At 46.3% G+C, this 17,151-nt stretch overlaps 1 protein-coding gene across 1 annotated transcript; it reads right to left on the bottom strand.

Annotated features, from left to right (window-relative positions):
* Positions 1-401: 401 nt before the first annotated feature.
* On the bottom strand, positions 402-4,995 carry LOC124142237 (anti-sigma-I factor RsgI2-like). Its single transcript, XM_048399330.1, has 3 exons — positions 4,987-4,995; positions 4,803-4,865; positions 402-953 (listed from the first exon to the last, which is right to left on the bottom strand). The coding sequence occupies exons 1-3, from the start codon at positions 4,993-4,995 to the stop codon at positions 402-404; spliced, it is 624 nt and encodes a 207-aa protein (XP_048255287.1).
* Between the last annotated feature and the right edge of the window lie 12,156 nt (positions 4,996-17,151).

The following is a 17,151-nucleotide window of genomic DNA, read 5'->3' as shown; positions in this document are numbered from 1 at the left end:
CGGACGCCGAATTGGATGTTTTCCTTTGGGAGAGACACGGGATGTATTTGGTGGGTTTGATGGGATTCTATGGCAGATGGGCTTGAATGATGGGGCCCATTATGCTTCTGTCTGCTGACCCGGGTGAAGGAGAGGCCCAGCCAGGTTGACGGCAATGACGTGAAGATAGTTGGGGGGAGGTAGGAAGGGAGTGGATAGGGGTGGGAGGAGGGGTAAGGGTGACGGAATGCGAGTCGTGGTGCTTTGGGGAGAGTGCTGAGTAGAAGTGAGCAAGTGGGTAGGGGTTAGGGGAAATCAGTGAGATGAGAATGAAAGGGTATGGTATGTATGGTTGGCATGGAATATGGAGGGACACGAGAATGGTATAGTTGGGTACAGGGATGAGGGACATGTGGTTTCGATTAATAGGAACTGGGGACGAAGGCGAAGGTTTGGATGGGGGTGGGGTTGCTGATGGGGAGGAAGGCGTAGGTTGGGATGGGGGTGGGGTTGCTGATGGGGAGGAAGGCGTAGGTTGGGATGGGGATGGGGTTGCTGATGGGGAGGAAGGCGAAGGTTGGGATGGGGGTGGGGTTGCTGATGGGGAGGAAGGCGAAGGTTGGGATGGGGGTGGGGTTGCTGATGGGGAGGAAGGCGAAGGTTGGGATGGGGGTTGGGTTGCTGATGGGGAGGAAGGCGAAGGTTGGGATGGGGGTGGGGTTGCTGATGGGGAGGAAGGCGTAGGCTGGGATGGGGATGGGGTTGCTGATGGGGAGGAAGGCGAAGGTTGGGATGGGGATCGAGTTGCTGATGGGGAGGAAGGCGAAGGTTGGGATGGGGATGGGGGCGCTGATGGGGAGGAAGGCGAAGGTTGGAATGGGGGTGGGGTTGCTGATGGGGAGGAAGGCGAAGGTTGGGATGGGGATGGGGTTGCTGATGGGGAGGAAGGCGAAGGTTGGGATGGGGTGGGGTTGCTGATGGGGAGGAAGGCGAAGGTTGGGATGGGGATGGGGTTGCTGATGGGGAGGAAGGCGAAGGTTGGGATGGGGGTGGGGTTGCTGATGGGGAGGAAGGCGAAGGTTGGGATGGGAGTGGGGCTGCTGATGGGGAGGAAGGCGAAGGTTGGGATGGGGGTGGGTTTGCTGATGGGGAGGAAGGCGAAGGTTGGGATGGGGGTGGGGTTGCTGATGGGGAGGAAGGCGAAGGTTGGGATGGGGGTGGGGTTGCTGATGGGGAGGGGTGGGGTACATGTATGATGCAGTACACAGGTCAGTGAGCGGTGTGGGTGTAGAGGGGAGGTATTTCGTTGTGTGGGAGGGACAGGGGCCGTGGGAGGGTGACTGTCTGGGAAGTCTGGAGTTGTAACTGATGGAAATGCTGTGGAGGCAATGCAGTGATTCGACCGTAAAGAACATGGAACAGTGAATCACTCGCGGATAGCGATGCAGATGAAAGTGCGATGGATGGGAGATAGATGGAGGGTGGATTGGGGGCTGCTAGATTGCCGGCAATGAGTGATATATGCATTCAACCTTTGTACCGGGACAGCAACCAATCGTCAGATGTGTTAAGAAGCTATTATCCGTCCTATCCATGTTAACAATGATTATTTTTGAAGACTTTGAAAAATTTGAAATCTGCCAAAAAAATAAATTGTGTCTTTTGCCCCGGGTTGGCATCTTCATTCCGAGGTAATCATTTTTCCGATCTGCTCGTCTCCATGGAGACGCGGCTCGCGGCCCTGTGTCACAACCCATCAATAACACGTCCCGAAGAATGGGCGAGCTTCCCACTGGCCACAGTTGCAAATGAATGAGAACTTAGAGAACTTGTCTCACAGGCAAAATTCTACTGAAAAAAGATTGTTACAGCTTTTTTCCATCTACTCTCTGCTTCTCTGTGGAACTCTTCACAGAGGCCAACAATATGGTGTGGAGACAAGTGATGCTGATGAGGAGGAGCATCAGCTAGGCGTCTACATCTTTGTACCAAGTTTGTTTTACCTCAGGTTTTGTAGATTTACAAGATACGAGAAGAGTAGGTTGGGTATTGTGTGGCGAGAGGGCGGTCGAGATACCATGCATGCATTGCGCGGGAGGCTTGATTAACTACAAATAACTCGCAATATACACTTCCAAATACATGAAACCATTTCTACTTAGTGTTTCTATTACAGATCCTCTCGCTTCCCCTATTCCTAGCCTCCAGCAAAGGTCACAAGAGGCTGAGTGTCGTCGCCTAGCGGCGGTCTTTACAAACTGTCGGAAGATGACGCGAAGGCACTACTCCAGATACAAATATGTCGCTTAATTCATCGCCGAGGGTAAATCGATCAGATTTTGAGATTGGCCCAAATAGCGCTGGACATTGTCATATTCGGTGTAATTGTTCTGCGAATATTTTCCAATTTACTTTTGGCGCTATTTTATTCCGGCGAGTCTGGACAAAATATAGCCGAGAATTGTCTAGCTAGTCGTACGTGGTCCGTGTTTCTAATTACTAAAGTGGACAGAACTCCGGCGGTGCGCCTGTCTGTACCGTCCCCAGGAGCGTCCGGGCACAGATCAATACGCCAAGCTTGCTTCAGTCGTACAGCATGACGACGTAGTCGCCCTCGAGGCGTTGAAACTCCGCCGTCAGTTCAGGCACATCCATAGCTGTGACCTTGAGGTGACTAACCCTGAGATGACCTGCCCTTTGACCTTTGGAGAAGTCATTTCATTGCTTGATTGAGAGAGCTGGCCTGTAAAGGTTAGATACACGGCCGTGCTGTTAAAGAAAGTCAGACTTAATTATCTGGCGACCTGGAGATAACAGCGACTTGGAATCGCTGTACGGCTGATGATGGATCCCATCTGCCGCGTACGTCCCCGTCCTCTCTACAAACACTGATCCTCGCCGGTGCTCGTCTCTTACATCATTTTTTTTTGTTAAAAAAGCGTATGCTCCGGATGTTGAAACCAGGTACATAATCCACATGGGAGTGTAATAAGACTTTAAAAAATGGAATGATCTCGAACTTTGACTAAATAACCATCTTTCACAAAAAATTAAAATGACAAAATATATTTGGTTTGGTTCTAACTACAATAGTACTTTAATCAATCATATATACTTTTATTGGGAAAAGCCACATTCATGTATGTGGAATCAAAGGAATAAAACCGAAAATAGATCTACTTTTAAAACTACTTAAGACAATATATTCAATCGATTAAATATATTCCTATAAATAGGATGAAGAAAATAGCTTTAACTTTAATTTGATTCTTAGCCGCTTGTTGATATATGGTATGTTTCAGACTGATTATATGTTGCAGGCTTTTCAGTTTAACATTTGAATTTGTTTGTTTCAAAACCTATAAATTTAAATAAGCGTATTGTGTCATAATATGCAATCCGAAATATGTCTTGACGGAATACTGTTTTACTCTATAACTCTTGGAACAATATAGATTTTATATAAAAAGGTCTGTATCCACTGTCTTGATTTGACAGCGTGTAGTGTTGATATAGAAACCTTTGCCCCCATTGCCTGGGGTAATCGCTAGACGGATAGTCAATTGTATCGTTGAGTGGCAGCAAGCAGCTGTCGGATAAAAACTGAATTGTGTGTTAACTGAACAGATATAATTGTCAGATTGAATCTATATCGCATCATGGTTGGACAAAATGGAAATGTCAAATAAATATTATTAAATTTCTTAACGTAACAGCGGGTAATTGTCAGAATCACTTTGCAGTGCCTTGGATGAGCACATGTAATTGTGGGATAAACATCTCATCTCACTTTGCCTTATCATGTTAAACAGTAGATATCATTTGGCTGAACATAATGCAGTTGTTAAATAAACGTCATAGAGTATTTGGGTTTTTTGTTTGTTGTTTAACGCCGCACTCAGCAATATTCCAGCTATATGACGGCGGTGTGTAAATAATCGAGTCTGGACCAGACCATCCAGTGATCATGAGCATCGATCCACGCAATTGGGATCGATGACATGCATCAGTCAGCGAGCCTGACCACCCGATCCAGTTAGTCGCCTCTTACGACAAGCATAGAGTATATTTACTGATTAGCGGGTGCAGGTTGGTTGGTTGATTGGTTTGTTGTTTAACGCCGCACTCAGCAATATTCCAGCTATATGACGGCGGTCTGTAAATAATCGAGTCTGGACCAGACAATCCAGTGATTAATATCATGAGCATCGATCCACGCAATTGGGATCGATGGCATGAATCAACCAAGTCAGCGAGCCTGATCACCTGATCCCGTTAGTCGCCTCTTACGACAAGCATAGTCACCTTTTACGGCAAGCATGGGTTGCTGAAGACCTATGCTACCCCGGATCTTCACGGGTCCTCTTGCAAGCATTGTTACCTGTTAGGACAAGCATGGGTTACTTTACGGCGGGCATGGGTTGCTGAAGACCTGTTCTACCCCAGGTCTTCACGGGTCTGTCCCTTTATAAGGTGAAAGGTGAAAGAAGTAACCCTGAAACATTATCGATACACGCTTCATGTGTTCATTAATAATGTGGTTTATAATTTCAGGTTGTTTGTAGTTCTGCCTAGAAACAAATCGCGCCTAATCACTGCACACCCACTTTGAAAGTCACTGTGAACATTCTTGTCACTAATGATTCCTTATCTGAGAACGTTATAAGTGATATGCACTCAGTAAACCAATAGAGTTCACATGAAATGATTTGTTGTCAACAACCATTGACACCTACTTTACATCATCTCAAATACATCAGAAACTGTCAATATGAATAGCCATGTCTATCAGTTAGACGTTAGGCTATCATTCAAACACTAACGTTGACGCCAATGGCCGTCTCCGCGTTCCCGACGGTGCCATTCCCAAAGACGTTTTCTCCCCGCTGGTGACAGGTCACTAACACTCAAATCACTAACTCAACTCTGGTTTAAAGCATGGACATATATATCTTGATGAGCCTGTGTTTATGCATACACGTGTCTAATATGCACAGTAGCACTTACCTGTTTCATTTTCAATGTTAATGTCATTGTCCCGTACGTGCATCAGTTCTATAACAACAATAACCTTTAACCGCTTATTCATTTTAATGTTAGCTGGGTCTTTGAGTAGTCTTGTTTAATTGTTTGTTGCTTTTACGCCGCACTCAGCAATATTCAAGCTATATGGCGGATGTCTGTAAATAATCGAGTCTGGACCAGACAATCCAGTGTCTGACATCATGAGCATAGATCCATGCAATGGGATATAATAACATGTATCAACCAAGTCAGCGAGCCTGACCACCCGATCCCGTTAGTCGCCTCTTACGACAAGCATAGTCGCCTTTTACTGTAAGCATGGGATGCCGAAGACCTATTCTACTCCGGATCTTCACGGGTCAACAAAGCATGGCATAGTGTTGGTCCATTGTTTTCACACAGGCTTCCAGAAATTTGTCGTCCGAGGTTCTAAATTATCGGCATTTCATTAAATATAATATGATATAAAGTCATTGAAGGAAAGGCTATTGATCACGAACGGAGATTGTACAAGTTGGAATAATGAACAGATATAGCTAAGAAATAACGTATTGATGAAATTAATGAAATGACACACGGCAGCAGACTATTGGAAATTTAAGAATTGGATCAACCACACATCGTGGCGTCAATGTGAGAATAACATTAGTGTTGTTGAGGATCATTTGTCTTGTTGAGACCTACTTCTGTGGTGTGGACATTCACTATTGATATGTCCCATCTGTCCATATAGCCAGGACTGGCTGCGGCTTCGCTCGCATTTCCTGTTCGGATATATTAACTTATCAACAACATTAGCCGTCTGGGCTTAACCTGACTTACACTATATAGCTTTTTGTCCAGCTCCATGACATCCAATACCGCTGTTTGGTCGATTGCGATCAATTTCCACCCTCGTTACGGAAGATAGTTGTCTGGAGGATGCAGTGACGTATATTTACCAGACGGATTGAAACGTCATGTTTATTAAGCATGACGTGATATATAAATGTATATATTATGACGTTTATACTAATGTGAGAAATGATTCATTCTTCTGCTTGAAGGGTTTTGTTTGTTTGTTGTTTAACGCCGCACTCAGCATTATTCGAGCTATATGACGGCGGTCTGTAAATAATCGAGTCTGGACCAGACAATCCAGTGATTAATATCATGAGCATCGATCCACGCAATTGGGAGCGATGACATGCATCAACCAAGTCAGCGAGCCTGACCACCCGATCCCGTTAGTCGCCTTTTACGACAAGCATAGTCGCCGTTTACGGGCAAGCACGGGTTGCTGAAAAGTACTAAAAGTTGCATGTGTCAATAGCCGGGTGCAGGGGATAATACGAGCTGAATGAACAGATAAACAAAGCCGATGAACGTCCAGCTCGCACAATCCTGTACACCTCGCTCCTGACACAAATGTGACGAACTGATCATTACAAGATTACAAGATTACTGTTAAATGTTTGTGTATGACAAGTATATTTATCGTGTTACCTCAGTCGTTCTCTCAATATAACTCAGAGTGAAAACAAGGTTCATTGTGACGTCATAAGCATGTGAGATCAGATCAAACTGTTCGTCGTGATATCCGCACTGGTTTGCCATTCGACTTGTAAGAAGATAACTAGATTATTTAACGAGTATTGAAAAATCATGTTGTCCCGTTGATGAACCTGGTATGTGTGAGGATGTATTGACATGCTGATGTATGCCACTGATTGATACGGGTGGGGCTAGTGACACCCCCAATGAGTATGTGTGAGGATGTATTGACATGCTGATGTATGCCACTGATTGATACGGGTGGGCCTAGTGACACCCCAATGAGTATGTGTGAGAATGCATTCACATGCTGATGTATGCCACTGATTGATACGGGTGGGGCTAGTGACACCCCCAATGATTATGTGTGAGGATGTATTGACAAGCTGATGTATGCCACTGATTGATACGGATAGGGCTAGTGACACCCCCAATGAGTATGTGTGAGGATGTATTGACATGCTGATGTATGCCACTGATTGATACGGGTGGGTCCTAGTGACACCCCAATGAGTATGTGTGAGGATGTATTGACATGCTGATGTATGCCACTGATTGATACGGGTGGGTCCTAGTGACACCCCAATGAGTATGTGTGAGGATGTATTGACATGCTGATGTATGCCACTGATTGATACGGGTGGGGCTAGTGACACCCCAATGAGTATGTGTGAGGATGTATTGACATGCTGATGTATGCCACTGATTGATGCGGATAGGGCTAGTGACACCCCCAATGAGTATGTGTGAGGATGTATTGACATGCTGATGTATGCCACTGATTGATACGGAAAGGGCTAGTGACACCCCCAATGAGTGTGTGTGAGGATGTATTGACATGCTGATGTATGCCACTGATTGATAGGGGTGGGGCTAGTGACACCCCCAATGAGTATGTGTGAGGATGTATTGACAATTAAGCTGATGTATGCCACTGATTGATACGGATAGGGCTAGTGACACCCCCAATGAGTATGTGTGAGGATGTATTGACATGCTGATGTATGCCACTGATTGATACGGGTGGGGCTAGTGACACCCCCAATGAGTATGTGTGAGGATGTATTGACATGCTGATGTATGCCACTGATTGATAGGGGTGGGGCTAGTGACACCACCAATGAGTATGTGTGAGGATGTATTGACAATTAAGCTGATGTATGCCACTGATTGATACGGATAGGGCTAGTGACACCCCCAATGAGTATGTGTGAGGATGTATTGACATGCTGGTGTATGCCACTGATTGATACGGGTGGGCCTAGTGACACCCCAATGAGTATGTGTGAGGATGTATTGACATGCTGATGTATGCCACTGATTGATAGGGGTGGGGCTAGTGACACCCCCAATGAGTATGTGTGAGGATGTATTGACATGCTGATGTATGCCACTGATTGATACGGATAGGGCTAGTGACACCCCCAATGAGTATGTGTGAGGATGTATTGACATGCTGATGTATGCCACTGATTGATACGGGTGGGGCTAGTGACACCCCCAATGAGTATGTGTGAGGATGTATTGACATGCTGATGTATGCCACTGATTGATACGGATAGGGCTAGTGACACCCCCAATGAGTATGTGTGAGGATGTATTGACATGCTGATGTATGCCACTGATTGATACGGGTGGGGCTAGTGACACCCCCAATGAGTATGTGTGAGGATGTATTGACATGCTGATGTATGCCACTGATTGATACGGGTGGGGCTAGTGACACCCCCAATGAGTATGTGTGAGGATGTATTGACATGCTGATGTATGCCACTGATTGATACGGGTGGGCCTAGTGACACCCCAATGAGTATGTGTGAGAATGCATTCACATGCTGATGTATGCCACTGATTGATACGGGTGGGGCTAGTGACACCCCCAATGATTATGTGTGAGGATGTATTGACAAGCTGATGTATGCCACTGATTGATACGGATAGGGCTAGTGACACCCCCAATGAGTATGTGTGAGGATGTATTGACATGCTGATGTATGCCACTGATTGATACGGGTGGGTCCTAGTGACACCCCAATGAGTATGTGTGAGGATGTATTGACATGCTGATGTATGCCACTGATTGATACGGGTGGGTCCTAGTGACACCCCAATGAGTATGTGTGAGGATGTATTGACATGCTGATGTATGCCACTGATTGATACGGGTGGGGCTAGTGACACCCCCAATGAGTATGTGTGAGGATGTATTGACATGCTGATGTATGCCACTGATTGATGCGGATAGGGCTAGTGACACCCCCAATGAGTATGTGTGAGGATGTATTGACATGCTGATGTATGCCACTGATTGATACGGAAAGGGCTAGTGACACCCCCAATGAGTGTGTGTGAGGATGTATTGACATGCTGATGTATGCCACTGATTGATAGGGGTGGGGCTAGTGACACCCCAAATGAGTATGTGTGAGGATGTATTGACAATTAAGCTGATGTATGCCACTGATTGATACGGATAGGGCTAGTGACACCCCCAATGAGTATGTGTGAGGATGTATTGACATGCTGATGTATGCCACTGATTGATACGGGTGGGGCTAGTGACACCCCCAATGAGTATGTGTGAGGATGTATTGACATGCTGATGTATGCCACTGATTGATAGGGGTGGGGCTAGTGACACCACCAATGAGTATGTGTGAGGATGTATTGACAATTAAGCTGATGTATGCCACTGATTGATACGGATAGGGCTAGTGACACCCCCAATGAGTATGTGTGAGGATGTATTGACATGCTGGTGTATGCCACTGATTGATACGGGTGGGCCTAGTGACACCCCAATGAGTATGTGTGAGGATGTATTGACATGCTGATGTATGCCACTGATTGATAGGGGTGGGGCTAGTGACACCCCCAATGAGTATGTGTGAGGATGTATTGACATGCTGATGTATGCCACTGATTGATACGGATAGGGCTAGTGACACCCCCAATGAGTATGTGTGAGGATGTATTGACATGCTGATGTATGCCACTGATTGATACGGGTGGGGCTAGTGACACCCCCAATGAGTATGTGTGAGGATGTATTGACATGCTGATGTATGCCACTGATTGATACGGATAGGGCTAGTGACACCCCCAATGAGTATGTGTGAGGATGTATTAACATGCTGATGTATGCCACTGATTGATACGGGTGGGGCTAGTGACACCCCCAATGAGTATGTGTGAGGATGTATTGACATGCTGATGTATGCCACTGATTGATACGGGTGGGGCTAGTGACACCCCCAATGAGTATGTGTGAGGATGTATTGACATGCTGATGTATGCCACTGATTGATACGGGTGGGGCTAGTGACACCCCCAATGAGTATGTGTGAGGATGTATTGACATGCTGATGTATGCCACTGATTGATACGGGTGGGGCTAGTGACACCCCCAATGAGTATGTGTGAGGATGTATTGACATGCTGATGTATGCCACTGATTGATACGGGTGGGGCTAGTGACACCCCCAATGAGTATGTGTGAGGATGTATTGACATGCTGATGTATGCCACTGATTGATACGGATAGGGCTAGTGACACCCCCAATGAGTATGTGTGAGGATGTATTGACATGCTGATGTATGCCACTGATTGATACGGGTGGGGCTAGTGACACCCCCGATGAGTATGTGTGAGGATGTATTGACATGCTGATGTATGCCACTGATTGATACGGGTGGGGCTAAAATGTTTAGTGACACCCCCAATGAGTAGGATGATTTGTTTGTTTGTTGTTTAACGCCGCACTCAGCACTATTCAAGCTATATGACGGCGGTCTGGACCAGACAATCCAATGATTGATATCATGAGCATCAATCCACGCAATTGGGATACGATGACATGCTTCAACCAAGTCAGCGAACCTGACTACCCGATCCCGTTAGTTGCCTCTTACAACAATCAGTCACCTTTTACGGCAAGCATGGGTTGCTGAAGACCTGTTCTACCTCGGTCTGTGAGGATGTATGGATTGCGCGAGGGTGTATTGCCATACCGATGTATGTCACTGGTTGATACGAGTAGGCCGAGTGACACCTCCAGTGAGTAATTGCGATGATGTATTGCCGAACATACGTACGATGCTGGTTGATACGAGTTGGAACTATTGACACGCCCAGTGAATTTGTGTGAGGGTGCATTGCCGTACTGATGCATGTCGCTGGTAGATACGGGTTGGACTAGCGACACGCCCACTGACGATGTGTGAGGATGTATTGCCGTACTGATGTATGCCACTGATTCACACGAGTGTGGGGCGGTCGGGTTGCCCAGTGGGTAATGCGTTCGCTCGTCACACCGAAGACCCGGGTTCGATTTCCGACATTGGTACAATTTGTGAAGCCCATTTCTGGTGACCCTCGCCGTGATATTGCTGAAATATTGCTAAAGGCGGCGTAAAACCATACTCACTTACTCATTCACACGTGTGGGGCCAGTGATACGCCCAGTCAAGATGTGTAAGGATTTATTGTCAAACTGATCTATAGACCTGCTCACTAAGAACGTAGCCGCGCTCGGAGACAGCCGGGGTTTTTTTTAATATTTATTTCAGAAATGTTCCAGTGGTAATATTGATTATGAAAGTACGTACCTCTTTCCCAATGTACATAGATCTCCCTGTGGCACAATGAACGCTTCCCCTGTATCTGCGAGAACATTATGTTATATCACACTGTCCTGGTTGAAGACTGAATTGTCAACTTGAATTACAATGACATTAGTCACACCTTCCTTGTCACCTAGGACATGGTACTATAACCTAGTCCTGGAGCAACCATATACCCACAACAATATAACTGACGTACATGACGTCATCCTAAAGATATATAGTATGCACATACAGTTATGGGTGACGTGTATTGAGGCGTCCGTATTCAGAAGACAAATACAGCCATGTTTTATCACCCACTAACACATAAACATACCAAAGGCGTACATGTGTTTTAGTATGCAGTTCCCCAGTATAGGATTTATGCAGTAGCCCAGGATAAGATATGTGCAGTGCTTCATTGTAGGACGTATGCAGTTCTTCATTATTTAAAATATGCAGTTTGTCGGTGTGAGAAATATGCAGTTCTCCGGAACAAGATCTATGGACTTTTTCGAAAGTATATGCAGTACTCTAGGACAGCAATATGCATACACTTCTTTAGCCATCTGCAGTTCTCCCTCACAAACATCTGCGCTTTCAGTTTCTCTACTTTAACATAACTGCATTTTTTCACAACCTCCCACTGCAACATATCTGAACCTCTTTAGCGATCTGCAGTTGAGAATCTCAGAACTGTTCAATTACATGACACTTTCGACATTCTGTGAAATGTCTTCATACATTAAGCCAGTTCGGGATCGATGGACACGAGTGTGGTCAGTTTTGTCACATCATGTGAGAAGTGTGCTTCTGTGTGTGAGACCGTACTCCTCTTCAGCCATGTCGGGTTTTTCTGTGAGAACTGTGCACCCTGAAAATGTATGCACCTTCCTGCTCTGCCCACCCTTACGACAATCGTGCTTTCTACTTGCTAGATGTGTACACCATTAAACTAGAGGGCTCCTGCCTGTGGGTCGTTGATGTGGCATCGTTGAGAAAACAGTCCTGTCACATTAAAGAAGCAAGGTTTAGAACGAGGAGAGAAAAAACATAAAAATAGCCGAGAGAAAATTAACGGTCGCTCTTTCAAGTTGTAAAGCCCTTCATCTGGGCGAGTAATAAAACGCTGCTAGTGTTATGAGGGCCTATTAGGACAAAAGCAATCGAGCTAAGGAAATCACTTTTGTCTTGACAAGCCGATTTACTACATTAAGTTGACGTCTGATTTTTGCATGCCGAAACTTCTGCTGAGAAGCGGGATGCTTGAGCTGGGAGGTAGGCCGTTCTAGGGGGAACCTTCGCGCGCAGGCTGACAGTTCACCGCCAGGATGAGGGCTGCTTTTATCTGGTGAAATGCGAAAACCACTTAGACAAGGCAGCAGAAAGATTCGCGACAGTAAATCGATCTGAGAAAATTAATCCGCGACCTCCCCAAGATGTGACCGGCATCTAATCGAGTTTGGGTTCTCGTAATTTCTTTTGATAGAAGATTTGAACGTGTTCACGACTTAGATAATTGTATGAAGCGCCTTTCTGGCCGTCAGCAGAGTGGCTTTAATGCCATCTCATCCACTGGGATGACAGAGGCCTACAATATAAGAAGTCTTCCCATCTATATGTCCCCTCGCGTATTCGGTGTATAGAGACGTAGAGTTCCATCTGTATGCCCCCTCATTTGCAGCATGTCTAGACACGAAGTGTTCCATCTGTATGTCGCCTCGTTTACATGGTGTATAGAGACGTGGTGATCCATCTGTATTTATCCTCATTTACAGAGTGTCTAGAAAGGAAGTGTTCCATCTGTGTGTCCCCCAAATTACAGGATCTGTAGAGACGCGGTGTTCCATCTGTAGGTCCCCTCATTCACAGGGTGTGTAGAGACGTGGCGTTCCATCTGTATGTCCCCCAAATAACAGGATCTGTAGAGACGCGGTGTTCCATCTGTAGGTCCCCTCATTCACATGGGGAGTAGAGACGTGGCGTTCCATCTGCAGGTCCCTCCAATTACAGGATATGTAGAGACGCGGTGTTCCATCTGTATTTCCCGCCATTTACAGGGTGTATAGAGACGCGGTGTTCCATCTGTATGTCCCGTCATTTACAGGGTGTATAGAGACGCGGTGTTCCATCTGTAGGTCCCCCATTTACAAAGTATATAGAGACGCAGTGTTCCATCTGGATGTCTCTCTATTACAGGGTGTATAGAGACGCGGTGTTCCATCTGTATGTCCCGCCATTTACAGGGTGTGTAGAGATGCGGTGTTCCATCTGTATGTCCCGCCATTTACAGGGTGTACAGAGACGCGGTGTTCCATCTGTACGTCCCCCATTTACAGGTTCTGTAGAGACGCAGTGTTCCATCTGCAGGTCCCTCCAATTACAGGATATGTAGAGACGCGGTGTTCCATCTGTATTTCCCGCCATTTACAGGGTGTATAGAGACGCAGTGTTCCATCTGTATGCCCCCCCCCCCCCCCCCCCCCCCCCATTTACAGGGGGTATAGAGACGCGGTGTTCCATCTGTATGTCCCCCATTTACAAAGTATATAGAGACGCAGTGTTCCATCTGAAAGTCTCTCTATTACAGGGTGTATAGAGACGCGGTGTTCCATCTGTACGTCCCCCATTTACAGGTTCTGTAGAGACGCAGTGTTCCATCTGTATGTCCCGCCATTTACAGGGTGTATAGAGACGCGGTGTTCCATCTGAATGTCCCCCATTTACATGGTATATAGAGACGCGGTGTTTCTTCTGTATGTCCCGCCATTTACAGGGTGTGTAGAGACGTGGAGCTCCATCTGTATGTCCCGCATTAACAGGGCGTATAGAGACGCGGTGTTCCATCTGTATGTCCCCCATTTACAGGGCGTATAGAGACGCGGTGTTCCATCTGTATGTCCCGCCATTTACAGGGTGTGTAGAGACGCAGTGTTCCATCTGTATGTCCCGCCATTTACAGGGTGTATAGAGACGCGGTGTTCCATCTGTATGTCCCCCATTTACAGGTTCTGTAGAGACGCAGTGTTCCATCTGTATGTCCCGCCATTTACATGGTGTATAGAAACGTGGTGATCCATCTGTATTTATCCTCATTTACAGAGTGTCTAGAAAGGAAGTGTTACATCTGTGTGTCCCCCAAATTACAGGATCTGTAGAGACGCGGTGTTCCATCTGTAGGTCCCCTCATTCACAGGGTGTGTAGAGACGTGGCGTTCCATCTGTATGTCCCCCAAATAACAGGATCTGTAGAGACGCGGTGTTCCATCTGTATGTCCCGCCATTTACAGGGTGTATAAAGACGCGGTGTTCCATCTGTATGTCCCGCCATTTACAGGGTGTATAGAGACGCGGTGTTCCATCTGTATGTCCCCCATTTACAAAGTATATAGAGACGCAGTGTTCCATCTGGATGTCTCTCTAATACAGTGTGTATAGAGACGCGGTGTTCCATCTGTATGTCCCGCCATTTACAGGTTCTGTAGAGATGTGGTGTTCCATCTGTATGTCCCGCCATTTACAGGGTGTACAGAGACGCGGTGTTCCATCTGTATGTCCCCCATTTACAGGTTCTGTAGAGACGCAGTGTTCCATCTGTATGTCCCGCCATTTACAGGGTGTATAGAGACGCGGTGTTCTATCTGTATGTCCCCCATTTACAGGATCTGTAGAGACGCGGTGTTCCATCTGTATGTCCCCCATTTACAAAGTATATAGAGACGCAGTGTTCCATCTGGATGTCTCTCTATTACAGTGTGTATAGAGACGCAGTGTTCCATCTGTATGCCCCCATTTACAGGTTCTGTAGAGATGCAGTGTTCCATCTGTATGTCCCGCCATTTACAGGGTGTATAGAGACGCAGTGTTTCATCTGTATGTCCCGCCATTTACAGGGTGTATAGAGACGCGGTGTTCCATCTGTATGTCCCCCATTTACATGGTATATAGAGACGCGGTGTTCCATCTGTATGTCCCCCATTTACATGGCATATAGAGACGCGTTGTTCCATCTGGATGTCTCCCAATTACAGGGTGTATAGAGACGTGGTGTTTCATGTGTATGTCCCCCATTTACAGGGTGTGTAGAGACGTGGAGCTCCATCTGTATGTCCCGCATTAACAGGGCGTATAGAGACGCGGTGTTCCATCTGTATGTCCCGCCATTTACAGGGTGTGTAGAAATGCGGTTTTCCATCTGTATGTCCCGCCATTTACAGGGTGTAGAGACGCGGTGTTCCATCTGTGTGTCCCCCATTCACAAAGTATATAGAGACGCAGTGTTCCATCTGGATGTCTCTCTATTACAGTGTGTATAGAGACGCAGTGTTCCATCTGTATGTCCCCCAATATAGGTTCTGTAGAGATGCGGTGTTCCATCTGTATGTCCCGCCATTTACAGGGTGTATAGAGACGCGGTGTTCCATCTGTATGTCCCCCATTTACAGGTTCTGTAGAGACGCAGTGTTCCATCTGTATGTCCCGCCATTTACAGGGTGTATAGAGACGCGGTGTTCCATCTGTATGTCCCCCATTTACATGGTATATAGAGACGCGTTGTTCCATCTGGATGTCTCCCAATTACAGGGTGTATAGAGACGCGGTGTTTCATGTGTATGTCCCCCATTTACAGGGTGTGTAGAGACGTGGAGCTCCATCTGTATGTCCCGCATTAACAGGGCGTATAGAGACGCGGTGTTCCATCTGTATGTCCCGCCATTTACAGGGTGTGTAGAAATGCGGTTTTCCATCTGTATGTCCCGCCATTTACAGGGTGTAGAGACGCGGTGTTCCATCTGTATGTCCCCCATTTACAGGTTCTGTAGAGACGCAGTGTTCCATCTGTATGTCCCGCCATTTACAGGGTGTATAGAGACGCGGTGTTCCATCTGTATGTCCCCCATTTACATGGTATATAGCGACGCGGTGTTCCATCTGTATGTACCCTCATTTACATGGTATATAGAGACGCGGTGTTCCATCTGTATGTCCCGCCATTTACAGGTTCTGTAGAGACGCAGTGTTCCATCAGTATGTCCCCCATTTACATGGTATATAGAGACGCGGTGTTCCATCTGTATGTCCCCCATTTACATGGTATATAGAGACGCGGTGTTCCATCTGTATGTACCCTCATTTACAGAGTGTCTAGAAAGTAATTGTTCCATCTGTATGTCCCCCAATTCACAGGGTGTATAAAGACGTGATATTCCATGTATATGTGCCCTCATTTACAGGGTGTATATGAGCGTGGTGTTACATCTATATGCACCATCTTTTAAACCCTTTACAATCAGATATATGTTAAACTACAAGACTGTCAGAAGAATGTTCGAAGAGACAGTTACCATCCTTTGGCCAGACGAGGGGACGATGTTGCCCATCGCACTGTTGCCAATTACAATTTATGTACACCAAACTCTCCAAGAAAACTGCTCCGGTTTTTAATAACGTCTACTTTCTGGTGTACGTAGGCTCCCAGTTCGACAATTTCAACTATTGATGTTCACTACGGTTGCTATGGCAACTTTGTGAGAATCCCCCACGGCTTGTGTGTAGCGATGTAGCGACTGAAGGAGTCTGCTGCCGCCGAAGCCGTCCCACACATTATCTCCATCACATTCCCACATCCTCGTCAACCTACATGCGGGCCTCAGCCCACTGATTCACAGCCTCCACATAGTGCAATCGCTGCTTCTTCACATACATGCTATATATAGTGATTATCTATGGTCCACATATAACGGACCATATAAATTTGGAGCAGAAGCTCGCCAGGAAATATCGCCCTTGTGGGTCTGTTGCCATCTTTATGTATTCAGTCTTGGTTTGTCCTAAGTGACCTTGAAAGGTCTATAATGTTCATGGAACGCCAAAGACTGAGAGAACGCCGTTTTATTGTCAAACTGACACTTCCTGAGAACGTCGGAGAAGAAGTGTGTAAAATTACAATTGGGGGAAAAAATGCTGCCCGTTTGCATGAGAAATATCAGTATTGTGTTCCTTGTGTCT

The sequence above is a fragment of the Haliotis rufescens genome, unplaced genomic scaffold (genome assembly GCF_023055435.1).
Source record: "Haliotis rufescens isolate VD_foot unplaced genomic scaffold, xgHalRufe1.0.p SCAF_2, whole genome shotgun sequence".
Classification (NCBI taxonomy): Eukaryota; Metazoa; Mollusca; class Gastropoda; order Lepetellida; family Haliotidae; genus Haliotis; species Haliotis rufescens.
The sequence above is the reverse complement of the archived record's forward strand: the minus strand, read 5'-3'. Positions and strand labels throughout refer to the sequence as shown.

Coding starts and splice junctions, on each gene's coding strand:
- LOC124142237 (XM_048399330.1), bottom strand. Junction 954..4,802: donor AGACGGCCATTGGCGTCAAC/GTTAGTGTTTGA, acceptor CCTCCCCATCAG/CAACCCCACCCCATCCCAAC.